Genomic DNA, 19,378 nt, shown 5'->3' with positions numbered 1-19,378 from the left:
TTTGAAGGGGTACGGGACTATAAAATCTTTGGGAACCACTGGCTTAGGCTTACTACTCACCCTTGAGCCATCATCCTCAGCATATGACACCTTCTGTTCTACTCTGACCCTGGCAATTTCAACCGGTCTCTCTTGCACCGGAAAGTTCTGATCCCCAGCAACATGAGCATCCCCACATAGACAATTTTTTTTCCCACCGATACAACACATTCCTATGTCCCATGTCCTCCCACACAATTATCACATCTCGGGAATTTCCCTCCTACACACTGCTTCAACACTTGACATCTGAAACACCTTAGTGGGTTCTGCACAAAGGCTCTCATTGGATAACTCAGCCGACATATCACATCATGCCGTTATCAGGTAAAGACCCTACTTCAAAACTCAAAACGACTGTCAATGTCTTCTCAGTTTCACCAAACAGCGGGCTTCATCAAATTATTTCATCTGTAGCCTGATAAACTGCATGTTGTCACAAGTCGTAGTGGGAGGACCACACCATATCATCATGACTCCCAAGTTTACTTCCATATGACGGTTTTTAAACCAATATTTTGCGCACATATGGCGTTTCCACCACCAGTTCTCCATTATTCATTTTACCAACACAAAAAGATCCCACCTTTGAACGAACAAATTATCCGTCAGCATTTATAAAACTGAACTGAAACTTCCTGTTTCCATCACAGCTGTCGTGATTTTTTCCTCACATAAAAACCTAGAATGGAAACGTGGTTACTGTAACAATGTTTGGCATATAATGAATGATAGCACAGACTGCCACTCAAGTTGAGCGGCTGGTTTACCATATCCCTCCCACGACGACAGAAAAGTATCAGAGAAGTTTGGAATCTAAATCATCAACTCTTGGACAGCATCTTACCACTGAGCACAAATCAATTATATGTCAGCTGGGCTAACAACATGGCTAGACATGACGTCAGTTAAGATCCAATTGCTGAGCCAATCGCAGAGCCAAAGAGTACGCATGCGTATTTTGACGGAATTCACTAACCCCACTCGAAAAGCTTTTCCAACATATTTCTCAGCTGAACTACACCGTTTGGTTGAACGCTTTCTTTAGGACGGGCACCATATCGATGAAACAGGGATTAGAAACGCATTTTTGTATAATGTTCGAAAGAAATTGATTGTTTAGCGGACATGTCCTACTCACACATCAACCGAAGGTTCTAGAATGGTCATGTGATGTGGATTGACCAGTTGTGTTGCATTTTGAAAAATACCCTGGGTTACCCGTGATTGGTTTTTTTGCGAATGCCTCTGTAGCTGTCAAACTATCTAGGTTACTACATCGAAAAAAGGACACGAATGTCGGTGAGCTTATGGTGAACCGATGTTTGACGTTACTAGGATATTTGTGTTTAAGTAAAACTAAATCCTGTCCCACGCTATAGAATAAATCAAGAAATGAATGTAGCACGTGAACTGGTTTGACCAATCACCGATCGACTTCTGAACTGAAGCGTATAAATATGAGGCGGTTGCCCATAGAGACGTCCGCCATTGAAGACTCGTTTTCAACGTACTTAATATTGTTTAAACCTTGTATTGTGTTTTTATTCGTTAAAAGGCTAAAAAAAATTGCACCGTTTGTATCCACCGCATCATCTGCGACAGTCTCATTGGGCATCCTTCCAGCAGAACACGGTCGGCAAAGAGCGTCTGTCTCAGTTCGGCAGTAAAAACAATCTTGTTGTGCCAGAGACGGAAAGGTAAATGTGTAAAGAGTTGAGGGATCAATATCCAACACATTGCATTCAATCAGCTGGTTACTTTATTGTATCTCATACCATTGAAACGGAAGGTGTGTGGGGGGGAGCTGTTTCATTTGAGAGGTTGACCTACTTTTTGTGTGGTGGCCTTTAGACACAGATCGTTTCCTGTCACCATTTGGTCCGTCAAACTAGCTAGTTAACATTTTTAACTAACGTTAGCTATAAAGTTATACAGTAGTAACTAAGGTTCGCTTGTCACATTCGGTGCAATAATCTGATGTAGAATTTGATGTTGGCTGGGAAAAGCGTTCGTGTTTTGGTACGAATTCCGCGTCAGCTATCTTGCTAATCTAGGCTAACATTTTCTAGTTCACGCGCTACTGGCCACCACATTTTGGTCGACCACGTTGAATGCATCATTCAAGCGTAGAGTTGACCGACGATGGGCGCAAACGAACTATAGAACTAACGATTGTTAACTAGCATACTAACGTTAACTGGTCTGATCGTTGTAGCCGTCTTGCTAGCTATAGTAGATATGTTACTAGCTTTATTTGTATTAAATTACACCCCCCCCATCCCCCTTCTCGCTTGATGGCTAACGATGCCAGCTAACTAGTTACTATCATGTCTACCAGTAGAGGGCAGGCAATCGGCAGTCAGAAATGGCAAAGTGACGCATTGTTTTTCGGTCCTATCAGGGATCCTTGGGACGTCCATACCCTAACCTTTGTTATTACCTACATTCGCTAAGTGAAGGACATACTCAGAATTTTACTTGGTGATATTGTGCTGCTAGTGATGGCAACATTTATAGTGATAATACATGCCTCATCTGGCACCAGGTACTTTCCAACCATAACCCATACCTTAACCATTGTGCATTGCGACTTCAGTGGGTAGGGACGTCTCAAAGTACCCCGGATAGCACGGACGAGTAAACAGCTTTTAATAATGACACACACCCTTACCATCCATCACAAATCGCATGTAATGCACCCATTAATGTGTAACATTAGGTTCTAGTAAATAAAACAATGACATTTTGTTTCTTTTACATTCACTCCTTGACTTTCACACCTCAAATGTTTTGTTCAATATTAGTGTCGTGTATATTTCTTAAATAAGATACTACCGCTTATATTACGTAACGTTAATTGGAAACTGATTTGAGTTTTGTTATGAATGTTTGTTTTCTTTGATACTGGTTTTGTATGTTGTCCTTTGGTAGGGAAAATTATGGTTTCTCTGTAACAATCCAATGTATTTAATGAAAATAAACTGCCTAGAAAGATCAATATAACTTGTAATGTAAATTCTTTGATTGGCTATCGGCAAAAGTCCGAGCTAATTGAATACGCACTTTGAAGATAGTAATATTCTTGATGGGGTAAGTAGGTGACAAAGGCATCCATCTGTGCCAGCACAATTTTTTTTTGTGTGTGTGAGCTGTCACCTAGTTTGAATTTCACTGCTTTAAGTTACAGTAAATGGCCTAAGCCTGAAACCTTGTCTTTAACTGACTGGGCATTCCCAGTGAGATGGAGCCTATAGTTGACCTTTATTATAGACCATGTAGTTTGTTCATATGTTATGCAAGTAACTTATGTATTTTATGAAGATGTTCTGAATGGAATACCAAGGGGTTGACCCATCATAAAAAGATGTAGTAGCGATTGTCCTGGAATATAATGTTGGTACTGTGAAGCAGAACCTTGAACTTAGTGACTATTTTCTACTTTTGGGACACTGAAGAGAAAATGGGCCTAATGCATTTTCATGGGTTGATGCCTAGAAAGTTGCTTCTTGAGTGTAACTAATTGCAAAAAATGTTTGACTGAAAACATTGTTTCGAAGTTCATCAGTTCGCATGCTTTGTGTCAATTGATACAACCATACTTTTAATAAAACTAATTTATCTGTTTTAGTTGATGGTAGCGAGGAAAGCGCAGCTCACAGGTGCTTTGCAGGGATTTGATAGGAGAATTGGTCAAACTATTTCCGGTCTTGTTTATCAAGCCATGTTCCTCTGACAGATATGAGGTAAGCGAGTTTGGCGCTTTAGATGCCACATTGGACACCAGAATTGTAATGTTGACTGTGGCCAACAATACATTGTTCCAGTAGATGGCAGTAGAAACCAGCAGTTCTGAAGTGCATAAGGTTAAAGATGCCAGATGCAGAAATCGCTCCGCCATTTCCTGGTTGCTAAAATTCTAATAGTTTGCCTAATTTCAGTTTGTGACAAAACCAGCAAGTGTAGTGTAGAGAATCATTGTACTGTCGAAACCGCTGGTGTACTAAACCAAAAGTAAAAGGAAGCATAGAAATAGATCAGATCTACTGCTCCTTAGACTTGGGGCGGCAGGGTAGCCTAGTGGTTAGAGCGTTGGACTAATAACAGAAAGGTTGCAAGTTCAAATCCCAGAGCTGACAAGGTACAAAACTGTCATTCTGCCCCATGACATGCAGTTAACCCACTGTTCCTAGGCCGTCATTGAAAATAACTGACTTGCCTAGTTATATAAAGGTAAAATAAATAAAAAAGACTTGCTTTCAATGATCACAATGGATCTACAACACACTTTTCTATGTGAATTTGGTTGGATTGTCCAAAAGGTTGCAGCTTTAAATTGGTTGCTTTTTGTAGTAATGTTATATTTTAGATATTTTTTTTTTTGTTGTGGACACACACTGGTGTACGATATGGCAGTGACTAGTTTACCTATTGCAGCGGTTCTCAACTTTCCTTGGGGATCCCTAGACAATTTTGTTGTAGCGCTGAACTAGCTCGCCTGATTCACTTACTCAAGGGCTTGATAATTAGTTGAATCAGGTGTGCTAGCTCTGGAATAGATCAAATGCATGAACAGGTGGGGGTCCCAGAGGAGAGGTTTTAAAACCACTGACCTATTGGACTTTCAGAGCAAAAGCCTTCCTGTGCTAATTAAACAGTCAGTTCAGCAACTCGCATGGCAGTGTGACATTTTTTTTTGTCACACAATTGTGCAGTTATTTAGTGCGGGGAGGGGAAAAAAACATCCTTGCTCAAAACCACCCCTCTCTTTCAGTGTTCTTGGAGGAATATGTGTGAGAGCTGAGCTACAGGAAACAAGTGCCGCTCTGAACTCCTACCCCGTGTCTACCGACCTTCGGACTGCACCACGATGACAGACGCCGTATGTCCCCCGATGTCTGTGGTGGGAGGTGTGAACCCTCCTCCCCCGGAGTTCAACAATCCCAAGAAGCCCGGCCGCATCACAAACCAGCTGCAGTACCTGGAGAAGGTGGTGGTCAAGGCCCTGTGGAGACACAACTTCTCCTGGCCTTTCAGGACGCCTGTGGATGCTGTCGGACTGCACATTCCAGTAAGTATCACTTTTTGTTACTTGCAATGACTGATATGGGGTTTTTCCCTACTTAACTAAGTTGAATGCACTGACTATAAGTTGCACTAGATAAGCGCATCTGCTAAATGTAATTATCAAATGTTTTTCATTTTAGTACTTGTTTATTTTTTACATTTCCTCCATGCACATTCATCACAACCTCTTTTGAATGATTTTCCTGTTGTCTCTCTATTTTTAGGATTACTATACAATTATCAAGACGCCAATGGACTTGAGCACCATCAAGAAGCGTCTTCAGAATAATTATTACTGGAAAGCGATGGAATGCATAGAAGACTTCAACAAACTGTTCACCAACTGCTATGTATATAATCGGGTAAAGGAGAAAAAAAAACGTTGAAATGTCATAATCATATTGTATTCACTCACCACACACATGGTGTCGGCCTACATAGTCTCCCATTCAATGAATGCTCAATAATTGTTATTCAACATGTTTTCAGCCTGGAGATGACATAGTTCTGATGGCCCAGGCCTTGGAGAAGATCTTCCTACAGAGAGTGGCTGAGATGCCCCAGGAGGAGACTGAGATATCTGCTATCACAACCAAGACCCCAGTGAAGGGTGGGAGGAAGTCCTCTGCTGGTAAGCTACACAGCTTGTCCAGCGGCTTAATCTTACACAAACATTGTATGCGTCCCAAATGGGTGGCACCCTATTCCCTTTTATAGTGCACTACTTTTGACCAGGGCCATTGGGCTCTGGTCAAAAGTAGTGCACTATAAAAGGGAATAGGTTGTCGTTTGGGATGCAACTGTACTGTCTTTCATGTATTCCAATGACTACATTCTGACTTCTTAATGTCCTCTTTGTAGGCATGATAAAGCTGAGGCCCCAGTCCCCTGTGTCTGAGGTGGTGTTCCAGCAGACGGTGACAGTCATCCCTCTTGAGGCCCACCACACCATCCCCCCTGCTGCGCAGCTCTCCTCTCAGATAGCAGCCAAAGTCAGTACCTCTTCACAATTACCTCACTATATGTACTTTATACAACGGGTGGTTCTAATCCTCAATGCCGATTTGGTTAAAACTGCTTTCCAGCCTGTGTCTATTCTACAAGTTACCACCAGCTAAATCTATGACGTTAAAATGCCTGTTTACTCTGTTCCTTCTGACTGCACAATCCACTGTCTCATCAGCCCAGCCAGGCAATTTATATACTAGAGCTCCACTATAAAAATGATTTATACATTATCTCACATTTTATTTTCAACAGCGGAGATTTAACTTCTATAATACTTAAACATGCCACATAAACATCACCTTTTGAAGTTTGTGCAAACGGTTTAGTCTGTATTTTGTGATTGCATTTCTACCCTTCTCTGTTGTGTTCACATCGTTTCAGATCAAGGAGGGTGTGAAGAGAAAAGCAGACGCCACCACGCCGACAGCCTCTTCTCCGATCGCCAGCTGCGAGGCGTCCCCCGTCGTCTACGGCTCAACGCCCTGTAAGCTGTTCTCCAGGCGGGGCAGCGGTCGGCCCATCAAACCCCCCAGGAAAGACCTGCCTGATTACCATCAGAGCCAGAATAGTAAGCTCTCGGATCAGCTCCGCTTCTGTAACTGCATCCTGAAGGAGATGTTCACCAAGAGGCACGCGGCCTACACCTGGCCCTTCTACAAGCCGGTGGATACGGAGGCCCTGGGTCTACACGACTACCACGACATCATCATGCAGCCCATGGACCTGGGCACCATACGGGTTAGATGGCCGTGTTACACTAAACTTGTGTTGGAACGAGAGAGGCCACTTAGTATCTGCTAGGGTTACATTGGCCAATCTATATCTTGTCCCTTGTTCTCTCTCACTATTGAAGATTACCGTATTTGTGATGATACTGAAGACGTACGTGTTTTTTCACAGAAAAAAATGGTTGAACGGGAATACATGGATGCCCAGGATTTTGCTGCTGATTTCAGACTCATGTTCTCCAACTGTTACAAATACAACCCACCCACCCATGAGGTTGTTATTATGGCAAGAAAATTCCAGGTATGATTGCCCGTGTTTTCAACCAGTCTTGTCTGTAGAAGTTGTCTAAATGAATTGCAATGCAATAACGATATTACAATATGCAGGCATGCATTTGATCTCAAAATGGGCCATCCACGTGAATCGTGTAGATCTGAAGGAAGGGGGATGTCTTTCTCATGTAGAATTCAGACCGTGATGTTAGATATGTGCTCTATCCAATGTCACGTGTGACAGCTGTGATCAGCCAGCTGCATCCCCTCCAACCATTGCTCACGCCTGCTTCTCTCTGTCCTCTCTTTCTGCGCATCTCCAGTTTTAAAATGATATTAAGGTGTGATGGCGTGCTGGGGTGTGCAGACATGAATGTGTCACGATACTACTCTGTACTGTGATATTGCTTGGTATCACTTCATTAGTCGAATGTTGGTTTTAGGACAACACTACTCTGAAAATGAGCACATTTTCTTGCACTTCACACGCATTCTTCATGTGTTACAGTGCAGAACAAAAAAAGTCACCAGTTTGCATCCCTGAATATGAAGATGGATGGTTGGTGAGAATGTTTGACTAGATGAATTGTGGCCCTACCCACCAGGATGTGTTTGAGGATCGCTGGCTGAAGCTTCCAGACGAGCCAGTGAGGAGGGCGGGTGGTCCAGGACACCATGGTCACCACAGGGACAAGAGAGGGAGAGGAGATGGGCCTGAGAGCTCCTCCAGCACAGGCAGCAGTACTGGCGAGAGCTCCTCGGAATCAGAGTCCTCCTCAGACTCTGAGGAGGAAGAAGAGGCCAGAGCTCTACGGTTGGCTAAACTAGAGGAACAGGTATGCCGTCACCTGCTTCTGTCATTGTACCTGGCCATGCTGACGTCACTGTTCTCTTACCTACTACTGTGTATCTAACTGATGCCCCCTCCGCTCTTCTTCTCCTCAGTTGAAAGCGGTGCACGATCAGCTGCAGAGACTCACCCAGGAGCCCCTGCTCAAACCAAAGGAGAGAAGAAAAAAGGAAGCGCGTAGAAGACCGAAGCATGAAGACTTGAGAAAACCCAAAGTACAGAAGAAGTGCATTAACAAGGGCATGCCAGCTGTGTAAGTGACCAAGTCGTTGTTGATGATTAAAAAAAAATTGTAATCTCCCTCCCCAGTGGAACCTCTTTTTTTATTTTTTTTAACCAATTCAAAGGATTTACTTTCGTGTTGCCAGTGGCCTCTTATTATTTTACTAACTTTCATTGTCCTACAAAGTGTTCCTGAATGTCTTTTTACCTCTCTAAAGGCACGGCAAGAGGAGGAAGATGGCTCTCCCTGTGGTGCCCTATGAGTCTGAGGAGGACGAGGTGCTGGCGGTGCCCATGTTGTACGGTGAGAAGAGGCAGCTGAGCCTGGACATCAACAAGCTGCCGGGGGACAAGCTGGGCAAGGTGGTGAATATCATCCAGGCCAGGGAGGCCTCGCTCCGAGACGCCAACCCTGAGGAGATGGAGATCGACTTTGAGACCCTCAAGCCCTCCACACTCAGGGCCCTGGAGAGCTTCGTCACGACCTGCTTCAGGAAACGGCCCAAGAAACCCAGCCGTGAGTCGTTGCAGTACACACCTTCCGTTCTTTGTTCCTTGCGGGTTGGTCATTGCACATGCATCTCTGTACTCCTGACCAAGGACTTTACTAGGCTCAAATGTCATTATTTCCCCTATTCTTCCAGTGAATAAGCTGGTGAAAGCCAAAGGAGAGATGCAGACTGTGAAGGAGCAGGATGCAGAGAAACCTCGCCAGAGTATTACTGATGAGCCGAGCTCACTGGCCAAGAAGAAAAAGGCAACAAGTAAGTGAACTCTGAAGCTGTGGTAGTAAGGACCAGTATGTCTGACTTAGGGGCCTTGTTGTCCGGGGGAAACGGGTTCTTCTGTTTTCTCTCTGCTGTCCAATAGTGAGTAACACAATTGTGCAGTGCAAGTCTGTCTTTCTCTCTATTGTCCTACACGTGACCATTGTCCCTGTTTCCCTCCAGATGAGCCCCCTATAGCTCCTCCTGTCCCAGACTTGGCCCGGCCGTCCCGTCTCAGTGAGAGCAGCAGCTCTTCCTCCTCTGGCTCTGACCGCTCCAGCAGTAGTAGTGATTCTAGCACTTCTGATAGCAGTGACTCTGAATCAGGTTAGCTGTTCTCCTCAGCACTAAGCACTACCCCCCCCCCCCCCCCCCCCACATACCCACCTCGCTTTCCTGCAAGGGCACACCCTCCCCACCTCCCCCACTCGCTGTACACCTAATGGAGTGAGAGAAAAAGATACGGCTAAATACTCACCTGGACTCTAGCCTCTGTAGCACAGAACCTTTTCACCTGCTGGCAAAACCAAAATACTTGAAGAAATATTCAATTGTGTTATCGTTTCATGTTTTTGTATGTTCGTTCAATGGGTGTTTTTTTAATTTTATTTATTTATTTATTTGTGCACTTAGTCTGTACTACAGAAAGCAGTGAACTCTGTCACAAAAGTCTATCTTTTGATTATTACGGTGCTGTATTTATTTGTATGTTATTGTTTTAGTGCAAACAAACGGTGCTTAGTTTGAAATGAGGCCAGCCAGCCTTCTGTGCCAAATGTCATTTATCCAGCGGGCACCAGACTGCTGCCGTGCAAATCTGAAGTAAATTAAGAATGGGGACAAGTTATTAAAAACAGCCCATACAGGCCAAGTGCTATTTATAAGCCAAAGATCTTATTTACTCTCCTACCGTTATATATCTTCTAGAAACATCGCAAAAATCAGATGAATACGGTTAGAGAAGTACCAGACAGCATTACAATACCCTTCAACCCCCCTCTCATCTCACCCTCCATGCTCTCTGAACCGTTGCGGAGTCAAAGCTGGTCCTCACTTTAGACAGCGGCACTCATCCCTGTTCACCAATTGATTGTACTCAGTTTTTTTGTTGTGTTTTTTTGGTATTTGCGAGATTTTGTATGGAGCAATATAAGCATAATACACGTACATCAGATTTGTATTTGAAGTACTCGACAGATTGTAACGCTAATGCAGAGCTTGATGGAGTAGGATTTGTCCTACACAGTTTCATTTTGTAGCCATGGCAAATGTTTGTTTGTTTTGTTCCATTTGTACCTAATATGAGTAGAATTTTAAACATATGTGTCTTGGTGGTCAACACCTAGAGTTTGAAATAAATACATTTTGATAGACAATTTTACATTTTACGGTTAAACTGTGTTTTTCTTTGAATTTGTATCGCATCGTCAAACAGCTCAATCCTACTAGACACATTCGCTTGCAACCACAACTTTAGCTTTTACTGAAAACTGTATGAAAGTAGTGATTTCAGAGTAGATCAGTGGAATTGTTTTTAGTATTATTTAAAGGTAAGTAAAGATGCTTTTATTTATTCTCCATTTATCCAACTGTGGATAAATTGAATTACTATTGCGCATGTCTTTCAGTAAAGAAATCTAAGAAGAAAAAGAATTGCAAAGACACTCCACACAAGTTGAAGACCAAGGTAAATATCTAACATGGCCCCTACTTCCTCTAACCCAGTGGTCTAGTTCACATGGGTTATACCTTATATTTGGATTAATATACTTGGAACCCACAGTGTTTTCATTATAAATTGTAAGCCATTCCCCCCCCCCCCCCCCATCAAACAGAATTCCAAAAAGAAGAAATCTGCTAAGAAACACCCATTGTCGGAGTCCTCTCTCCAGACCAGCCAGCCCCCACCTGCCTCTGCCTCGCTAGTCCCGGCAGTAGTAACAAAAGACCTGCCTCTAGAGCTACTCGCATCTCCCCCAGGTAGCCAATGTTTGTTGCCTTCACATTCTGTGTTAGTGTGTTGGCTATAAAGAAACACAATGGACAACCATGCCAAGTTCTGTAACACTGTCTTTTGATTATTACATTTTTAGAGTTTGTTGACAAATCCATAGTGTCAGCCCTAGCTATGGAAATACAATTTCCCCTGTAAAACAGCAGGTTTTAAGCCCATGGAAAGTCTAAGACTTGACTGAGACCCTTGTGGAAATCACATAATGAGAAGCTTGTATTGTTTGGATTAGAGATGGAAAAAGATTGCCTGGTCATTTCTCTGGGCCGTGTTGCTCTGTCTCATGGGATGTTTAGTTTAATCAGGAGGTCCGATTAGGGACAGAAGCCTACAACATTTACTCACTATTTCTCTTGAATCTCCCCCTTTCCTTCCTTCCACTCTCAGCCTTACACAACCGCCTGCCTCCACAGCCTTCAAGACCAAGTGCCAAAGCAGCACCACTACCTCGCAAAAACATGGTGGCCCCACTGCAGATCACTGACAGTCAGCCCCAACAACAGCAGGACCCCCTGCCCCCCTCTGAGAGCCCGACTACTCCCTCTCTCACTCCCCCTTCTTCCTGTGACCCCACTCTTACTCTGCCCACAGACCCACTCAACACACCAGCTGCACTCCCACACGAACCTCCCTTCAGCCTGCTCTGTTCCCGCCAAACCCCTCCCTCTCCTCTAGCACTCCTCCCCTCTCCTCTGTGTCAATCACTAGCCCAGACACAGGAGGTGAAAACCGGGCCACCTGATAGGGCACAACAGGAAGGTAAGGGCTCTTCAGTCAGCTTAGCATCCCCCCTAGCTTTTAGCATGTCCCCTCCACTGCGTGCTGCATGCTTCTCAACCCATAGCTGGTACGGTCTGTGTGTCGCCTGTAGATGTTTTGTCTCATTGTTTGCAGTGTTAGATGCCATATCACCATCGCTGTAGCCCTGGCTGCGTGTCTCATCCTGCTCCTCAACTGCCTGCCTGCCGGCTTACATCCATAGTGTTTGTTCTGTCTGTGTGGAGAATAAAGCCCTGCTCTGTTTTTCTCCCGTCCATCAGGTCTGTCTGCGCTGCTGACCCCTCTGACCTCTCCTGCAGTTTTACTACAGGCTGCTGATGGCAGATATGAGGTATGCTCTCATCTTCCTGTTGTTGATGGATGAATTGTGACGTTAGATTAAAACACTTTAAATAAATGTCTCCGTTCTTGGCATTTATTAATATTGCAAGAGAGTTGATTGGTATATTTTCTTTGAAGGTAATTTAATTAGAATCGATACAGGTCTACGGAGTGCTTTCTGTTGCAATTGAAATGTTTTTCATTGGCCAAATCTTTCAGGGGTGGAGACAGCCGGTTTGATTGTGTGAAATAGCATTGGCCTTAGCCCTGGAAGTGGTAATGGAGGTATAATACTCTAAATCTCACTTTGCGGTAGCAGAAGCCGTGCCCAGTGCTGTTGTCCCCTCTACAAGACAGCCCATTACAGCCTGTGAAGGATGACAGGAGGCCCTCTGAAGCACTGGGGGAGACCCACTCCAGGATTCTGCAGAAACAGCCTTGTAAGCAGAACTGTGTGTGGGTGTGGAAATGTTTTGGGAATTTATTTGCAGACATCTTTTTAATGGACTGAATATATTTTCTCTACCTCCCCAGATCCCAGACACTCTGACAGTGTGTTTAATGGTGGAAACACCAGCCTCTCTCATCCAGCTAATAAACCCACTGCAGATGGAAAAAACACACCCGCCAAAAAGGTAAGCTAATGTAACTGAAACATAGCACTAGCACGATGAATTACTTGAAATATACTGTATGCATGCCCATCGGAAGCATTTTTATTTGTCAAAAAAATGTGACACTTGATTTGTGAAACTATCCTGTGTAGAATATTGTCCTGAAGAACGCAGACTCCTGGGCTAGTTTGGGGAAGATGGCCATTTCCACTCCCTCCACGGTGAAGTCTTCAAAGGAGAGCTTTGATAAGTTCCGCAGGGCAGCCATTGAGAAGGAGGAGCGAGAGAGAGCTCTTATTCTAAAGAGGACGCAGATGAAGGCTTCGGGGAAGAGCAGGTACTTATTCATCTAGCCAATTATTTTTTTTAATCTTTTTGTTTTTGTCTTTTCTTACCAGTTGTGTATCTTGTAGGTAATGCTGCTTCACCCAAACTCCTCCAATAAAGTAGATCTCTATTAATGAGTGATACCTGATGAGCCAGCTAAAAGTGTTGTGTTTTCAGCCTGACCATGCTAGTATCGTCGCCAGTGGCAGTACCCGTGCCACCTAGAGCTGCGGAACCAGAGCACCTGCCATGTAGAACTCCGGCGCCAGAGCCAGCAGAGATCCCCCTGCCGACAGAGGCCATCGTGGAGCCTCAGCCTCCTAAAGCTCCGGAGACCCTGAAAGAGGAGCCTCCAGCGGCTGCCTCAACCCCACCTCCGCCCTTCACTCCCCAGACCTCTGTAGACGGAGAAAGGGAGATGGCCCGCAGGAGAGAACAGGAGCGACGCAGACGAGAGGCTGTACGTTCCTTTCCTTCACGTTTGTCTTAATTTGTTGTATTGTGCCGGTCATTCTTCTGTTCCTTGTTGTAGTTCTATCCAGACTGTAATAAAACGTCTTACCTTTTTCTCCCTCAGATGTCTGGTGTCATTGACATGACAATGCAGAGTGACATCATGGCAACATTTGAGAAGAACCTGGACTAAAATAAAATGGCAGTAGACCATGCAGCTGGTGACTGACGTCTGTCTTCTGTTGTTAGACAATAAATAATAGAGCTTGTTGTTTTAGTAAACGACACCCTAGGTTCCTTCTCTCCCTCCAGGCACTGGCTGTCTGAACCAACCACGCTGCATCTAGATGACAGAAACGGGTCATTAAGGCTGTGTCCCAAATTACATCCTATCCCCTATATAGTGCACTATTTTTGGGCCTGATTGGCCCTGGTCAAACATAATACCCCCCCAAAAAATGGAATAGAGTGCAATTTGGGATGCAGGCTATTATTATCCTTAACAGGAGAAGCTTGTACTGTCGCATGGCAACCTAACATGACATAATGGGTGCTGTAAAATATTGATATTGCTGTAAAATATTGATATTGCAAAGAATATACAGTACCAGTCAAAAGTTTGGACACCTACTCATTCAAGGGTTTTTCTTTATTTTTACTATTTTCTACATTGTAGAATAATAGTGAAGACATCCGAAACTATGAAATAACACAAATGGAATCATGTAACCAAAAAAGTGTTAAATAAATCAAAATATGAGATTCTTCAAAGTAGCCACCCTTTGCCTTGATGACAGCTTTGTACACTCTTGGCGTTCTCTCAACCAGCTTCACGAGGAATACTTTTCCAGAAGTCTTGAAGGAGTTCCCACATATGCTGAGCACTTGTTGGCTGCTTTTCCTTCACTTTGTTGTCCAACTCATCCCAAACCATCTCAATTGGGTTGAGGTCGGGGTGATTGTGTAGGCCAGGTCATCTGATGCAGCACTCCATCACGCTCCTTCTTGGTCAAATAGCCCTTACACAGCCTGGAGTTGTGTTTTGGGTAATTGTCCTGTTGAAAAACAAATGATAGTCCCACTAAGCTCAAACCAGATGGGATGGCGTGGCGTATTGCTGCAGAATGCTGTGGTAGCCATGCTGGTTAAGTGTGCCTTGAAATCTAAATAAATCAGTGTCACCAGCAAAGCACCCCCCCCACACCATTTCACCACCTCCTCGATCCTTCATGGTGGGAACCACACATGCGGAGAGCATCCGTTCACCTGCTCTGCGTCTCACGAAGACACAATGGTTGGAACCAAAAATCGCAAATTTGGACACATCAGACCAAATAACAGATTTCTCCCGGTCTAATGTCCATTGCTCGTGTTTCTTGGCCCAAGCAAGTCACTTCTTATTGGTGTCCTTTTAGTAGTGGTTTCTTTGCAGCGATTTGACCATGAAGGCCTGATTCACACAGTCTCCTCTTAAAAGTTGATATGTCTTTGCGACTGCAATTGAAGACACTTTCAAAGTTCTTAATTTTCCAGATTGACTGACCTTCATGTCTTAAAGTAATGATGACGTGTCTTCTCTTTTCTTATTTGAGCTGTTCTTTCCATAATATGGACTTGGTCTTAGCCCTATTTGGTAAATCTTCTGTATTCCAACCCTAACTTGTCACAACACAACTGCTTGGCTCAAACGCATTGAGGAAAGAAATTCCACAAATTAACTTTTAACAAGGCACACCTGTTAATTGAAAATAATTTTAAGTGACTACCTCATGAATCTGCCAAGAGTATGCAATGCTGTCATCAAGGCAAAGGTGGCTACTTTTTTGAAGAATCTCAAATATAAAATATATTTTGATTTAACACTTTGGTTACTACATGATTCAATGTGTTATTTCATAGCTTTGTCTTCAATATTCTACAATGTAGAAAATAGTAAAAATAAAGAAACCCTGGAATGAGTAGGTGTGTCAACTTTTGACTGGTTGCGTGTGTATATACTCAGCAAAAAAAGAAACGTCCTCTCACTGGCACCTGCGTTTTATTTTCAGCAAACGTAACGTGTAAATATTTGTATGAACGTAAGATTCAACAACTGAGACATAAACTGAACAAGTTCCACAGACATGTGACTAACAGAAATTGAATAATGTGTCCCTGAACAAAGGGGGGGGGGTCAAAATCAAAAGTAACAGTCAGTATCTGGTCTGACCACCAGTTGCATTAAGTACTGCAGTGCATCTACTCCTCATGGACTGCACCAGATTTGCCTGTTCTTGCTGTGTGACGTTACCCTGCTTTTCCACCAAGGCACCTGCAAGTTCCTGGACATTTCTGTGGGGAATGTTCCTAGCCCTCACACTCTGATCCAACAGGTCCCAGACGTGTTCAATGGGATTGAGATCCGGGCTCTTCGCTGGCCATGGCAGAACACTGACATTCCTGTCTTGCAGGAAATCTCGCACAGAATGAGCAGTATGGCTGGTGGCATTGTCATGCTGGAGGGTCATGTCAGGATGAGACTGCAGGAAGGGTACCACATGAGGGAGAAGGATGTCTTCCCTGTAACGCACAGCATTGAGATTGCCTGCAATGACAACATGTTCAGTCCGATGATGCTGTGACACACCGCCCCAGACCATGACGGACCCTCCACCTCCAAATCGATCCCGCTCCAGAGTACAGGCCTCTGTGTAACGCTCATTCCTTCGACGATAAGCGCGAATCCGACCATCACCTCTGGTGAGACAAAACCGCGACTCGTCAGTGAAGAGCACTTTTTGCCAGTCTTGTCTGGTCCAGCGACGGTGGGTTTGTGCCCATAGGCGACATTGTTGCCGGTGATGTCTGGTGAGGAACTGCCTTACAACAGCCCTACAAGCCCTCAGTCCAGCCTCTCTGTCTATTGCGGACAGTCAGCACTGATGGAGGGATTGTGCGTTCCTGGTGTAACTCGGGCAGTTGTTGCCATCCTGTACCTGTCCCGCAGGTGTGATGTTCGGATGTACCGATCCTGTGCAGGTGTTACGCGTGATCTGCCACTGTGAGGATGATCAGCTGTCTCCATGTAGCGCTGTCTTAGGCGTCTCACAGTACGGACATTGCAATTTATTGCCCTGGCCACATCTGTAGTCCTCATGCCTCCTTGCAGCATGCCTGAGGCACGTTCACGCAGATGAGCAGGGACCCTGGGCAGCTTTCTTTTGGTGTTTTTCAGAGTCCGTAAAAAGGCCTCTTTAGTGTCCTAAGTTTTCATAACTGTGACCTTAATTGCCTACTGTCTGTAAGCTATTAGTGTCTTAACGACCGTAACACAGGTGCATGTTCATTAATTGTTTATGGTTCATTGAACAAGCATGGGAAACAGTGTTTAAACACTTTACAATGAAGATCTGTGAAGTTATTTGGATTTTTACAAATTATCTTTGAAAGATAGGGTCCTGAAAAAGGGACGTTTTTCTTTTTTTGCTGAGTTATACATACACACACACTTAACAGACCATATATAGATGGACTTTGACTTTTTGTACTTGTGATGGTTGGTTTGTAAATACCAGCTGCACTGAAGTGATGCTTAACTCTTCGAGAAAGAAGAGTAAAAAATTAAGAGCTGTTTAATTTTTCCACCAACATGTTGAGTCCTCTTTCCCTTTTCACCAACTTGCGTCATAAATGGCACCCTATTGCCCTTCTGATCAGAGTACTATATACGGAATAGGGTGCCATTTCGGACAGTTGACTTGGTGAGTCCTCCCATGTACACCAGAGGAGGCTGGTGGGAGGAGCTATAGCAGGATGGACTCATTGTAATGGCTGGAATGGAATAATTTGAACGGTGAACATATGGAAACCACATGTTTGACTGTTTCATTTATTCCATTCCAGCCATTACAATGAGCCTGTCCTCCAATAGCTCCCCCCACCAGCCTCCTCTGGTATTCACATCAACCTGTTTTTAGACGCTTATTAACGTTCCAACTTTTTGACTTGGCTGAAATGCATAACCTGACTTTTTTTTGGGGGGGGGGCTTCATTCCAATAGTAATACTATTATGTATACCATGTACTGTAATTAATCTCCAGTTCTTTACTCATTCATGTCATTCATAGTCAATTCTTCACCTTTTTGTGGAAAAATATTCAATATGATGCTCTGAGCTATACTGTACATGTCATTTTTGACTTATTTGGGAACAGATTTTTATACATGTGTGGACATAAAATATTTGTTTCTGTATAAAATTATACTTAGTATTTTATTACACGGGCTGGGGATGTCGGTCTTCAAATGCTGGACTTATTTAAAACTACACTTTACCTTGTTAAGGTGCCATATATAGTGGTGTGCTTTGGAAACTTTAGGCATTGTTGGTGCCTATATTGTGTTGATTTTTTTCTAATGAGCTCCAACCCTCACTACATTTTTTTTGGCAGACAGTAAGACTTTAATGTTGTTTTTTCTATCCTATGGTTCCAGCTGTTCTCCAGTGGGTATTTTGTTTTCTTCACTTTGACATGAACAGCGGCACTTTATTCTGTATCTTGTGGTATGAGTGCATGACATACCATATAGAGAAAGAACTAATATAATTGAGAAAATCACACAAAGCTAAAGCATTAAATATTTTTAATTAAAGCACTGTTTATTTTCTGTGTTGTGTTGTGATTTCATGGGTGATCAGCCTGTCCCATCAAGGGGGATAACCAGGAAGTCTTCATTACAATAAAAAGGTGATTACTCAATACTGGAAAAAAGAGTGCACTCATGGCACTGTATGCAGATCCACACACTTGAATTGTTAAGTGATGGAGATTTGACAAGACATGCAGGGCTCACTACATGCCAATTAAGTGTGTTATTCTTAGCAACGTATACAAAACATTAATGACACCTAATGTTGAGTTGCCCCCCCCCCCCCCCCCCCCCCCCCCCCCCTGCGCTGCCTCTTTGCCCTCAGACCTGCCTCAATTTGTCAGGGCATGGACTCTACAAGGTGTCAACTGTTCCACAAGGAGGCTGGCCCATGTTGACTCCAATGCTTCCCGCAGTTGTGTCAAGTTGGCTGGATGTCCTTTGGGTGGTGGACCATTTGATCCACACAGGAAACTGTTGAGTGGAAAAACCCAGCATCATTGCAGTTCTTCAAAATGTTGTCTTGCCCATTCACCCTCTGAATAGCACACATACACAAACCATGTCTCAATTGTCTCAAGGCTTAAAAATACCTGTCTCCCCTTCATCGCTATTCTACACTGATTGAAGTGGATTTGACATCAATAAGGGATCAAAGCATAGACTGACCAGGTAAATCCAGCTTAAAACTATGTCATGGAAAAACAGCAGGTGCACTTAATGTTTTGTACACGTGTACAGTTGAAGTCGGAAGTTTACATACACTCAATTAGTATTTCATAGCATTGCCTTTAAATTGTTTAACTTGGGTTAAATGTTTCAGGTAGCCTTCCACAAGCTTCCCACAATAAGTTGGGTGAATTTTGGCCCAATCCTCCTGACAGCTGGTGTAACAGAGTCAGGTTTGTAGGCCTCCTTGCTCGCACATGCTTTTTCAGTTCTGGCCACAGATTTTCTATGGGATTGAGGTCAGGGCTTTGTGATGGCCACTCAAATACCTTGACTTTGTTGTCCTTAAGCCATTTTGCCACAACTTTGGAAGTATGCTTGGGGTCATTGTCTATTTGGAAGACCCATTTGTGACTTCCTGACTGATGTCTTGAGATGTTGTTTCAATATAGCCACATGATGCCATCTATTTTGTGAAGTGTACCAGTCCCTCCTGCAGCAAAGCACCCCCCCCCCCCCTTTTTTTCCCTCCAAACATAACAATGGTCATTATGGCCGAACAGTTCTATTTTTGTTTCATCAGACCAGAGGACATTTCTCCAAAAAGTATGATCTTTGT

At 43.7% G+C, this 19,378-nt stretch overlaps 1 protein-coding gene across 3 annotated transcripts; it reads left to right on the top strand.

Annotated features, from left to right (window-relative positions):
- The first annotated feature begins 1,019 nt into the window (after nucleotides 1-1,019).
- Nucleotides 1,020-18,108, top strand: LOC106584160 (bromodomain testis-specific protein). Of its 3 annotated transcripts, none has more exons than XM_014169094.3 (21): nucleotides 1,020-1,341; nucleotides 4,814-5,110; nucleotides 5,331-5,468; nucleotides 5,596-5,737; nucleotides 5,968-6,098; nucleotides 6,496-6,852; nucleotides 7,015-7,143; nucleotides 7,721-7,951; nucleotides 8,061-8,218; nucleotides 8,406-8,704; nucleotides 8,832-8,951; nucleotides 9,138-9,281; nucleotides 10,583-10,641; nucleotides 10,790-10,934; nucleotides 11,353-11,724; nucleotides 12,006-12,076; nucleotides 12,383-12,506; nucleotides 12,601-12,701; nucleotides 12,833-13,017; nucleotides 13,185-13,467; nucleotides 13,585-18,108. In XM_014169094.3, exons 2-21 carry the CDS (start codon nucleotides 4,910-4,912, stop codon nucleotides 13,651-13,653), a joined length of 3,459 nt encoding a protein of 1,152 aa, XP_014024569.3. In that variant the 5' UTR covers nucleotides 1,020-1,341; nucleotides 4,814-4,909; the 3' UTR covers nucleotides 13,654-18,108. The 3 variants fall into 3 exon arrangements, with proteins under 3 accessions (XP_014024569.3, XP_014024570.3, XP_014024568.3); XM_014169095.3 differs by lacking the exon at nucleotides 1,020-1,341 and adding an exon at nucleotides 1,358-1,739 and having other exon boundaries at nucleotides 12,386-12,506; XM_014169093.3 differs by lacking the exon at nucleotides 1,020-1,341 and adding an exon at nucleotides 1,358-1,739.
- The last annotated feature ends 1,270 nt before the right edge of the window (nucleotides 18,109-19,378 follow it).

This window comes from Salmo salar, chromosome 23, assembly GCF_965601325.2.
Source record: "Salmo salar chromosome 23, fSalSal1, whole genome shotgun sequence".
Lineage (NCBI taxonomy): Eukaryota > Metazoa > Chordata > Actinopteri > Salmoniformes > Salmonidae > Salmo > Salmo salar.
This window is presented reverse-complemented; position numbering and strand designations above follow the sequence as displayed.

Excerpts from the sequence above, each read along its gene's own strand:
- LOC106584160 (XM_014169094.3), top strand. The coding sequence starts at position 4,910 with ATGACAGACGCCGTATGTCCCCCGATGTCTGTGGTGGGAGGTGTGAAC. Across the intron at positions 6,853-7,014 it reads TGGACCTGGGCACCATACGG|AAAAAAATGGTTGAACGGGA; the intron begins GTTAGATGGCCG and ends GTTTTTTCACAG. Across the intron at positions 10,642-10,789 it reads CACACAAGTTGAAGACCAAG|AATTCCAAAAAGAAGAAATC; the intron begins GTAAATATCTAA and ends CCCATCAAACAG.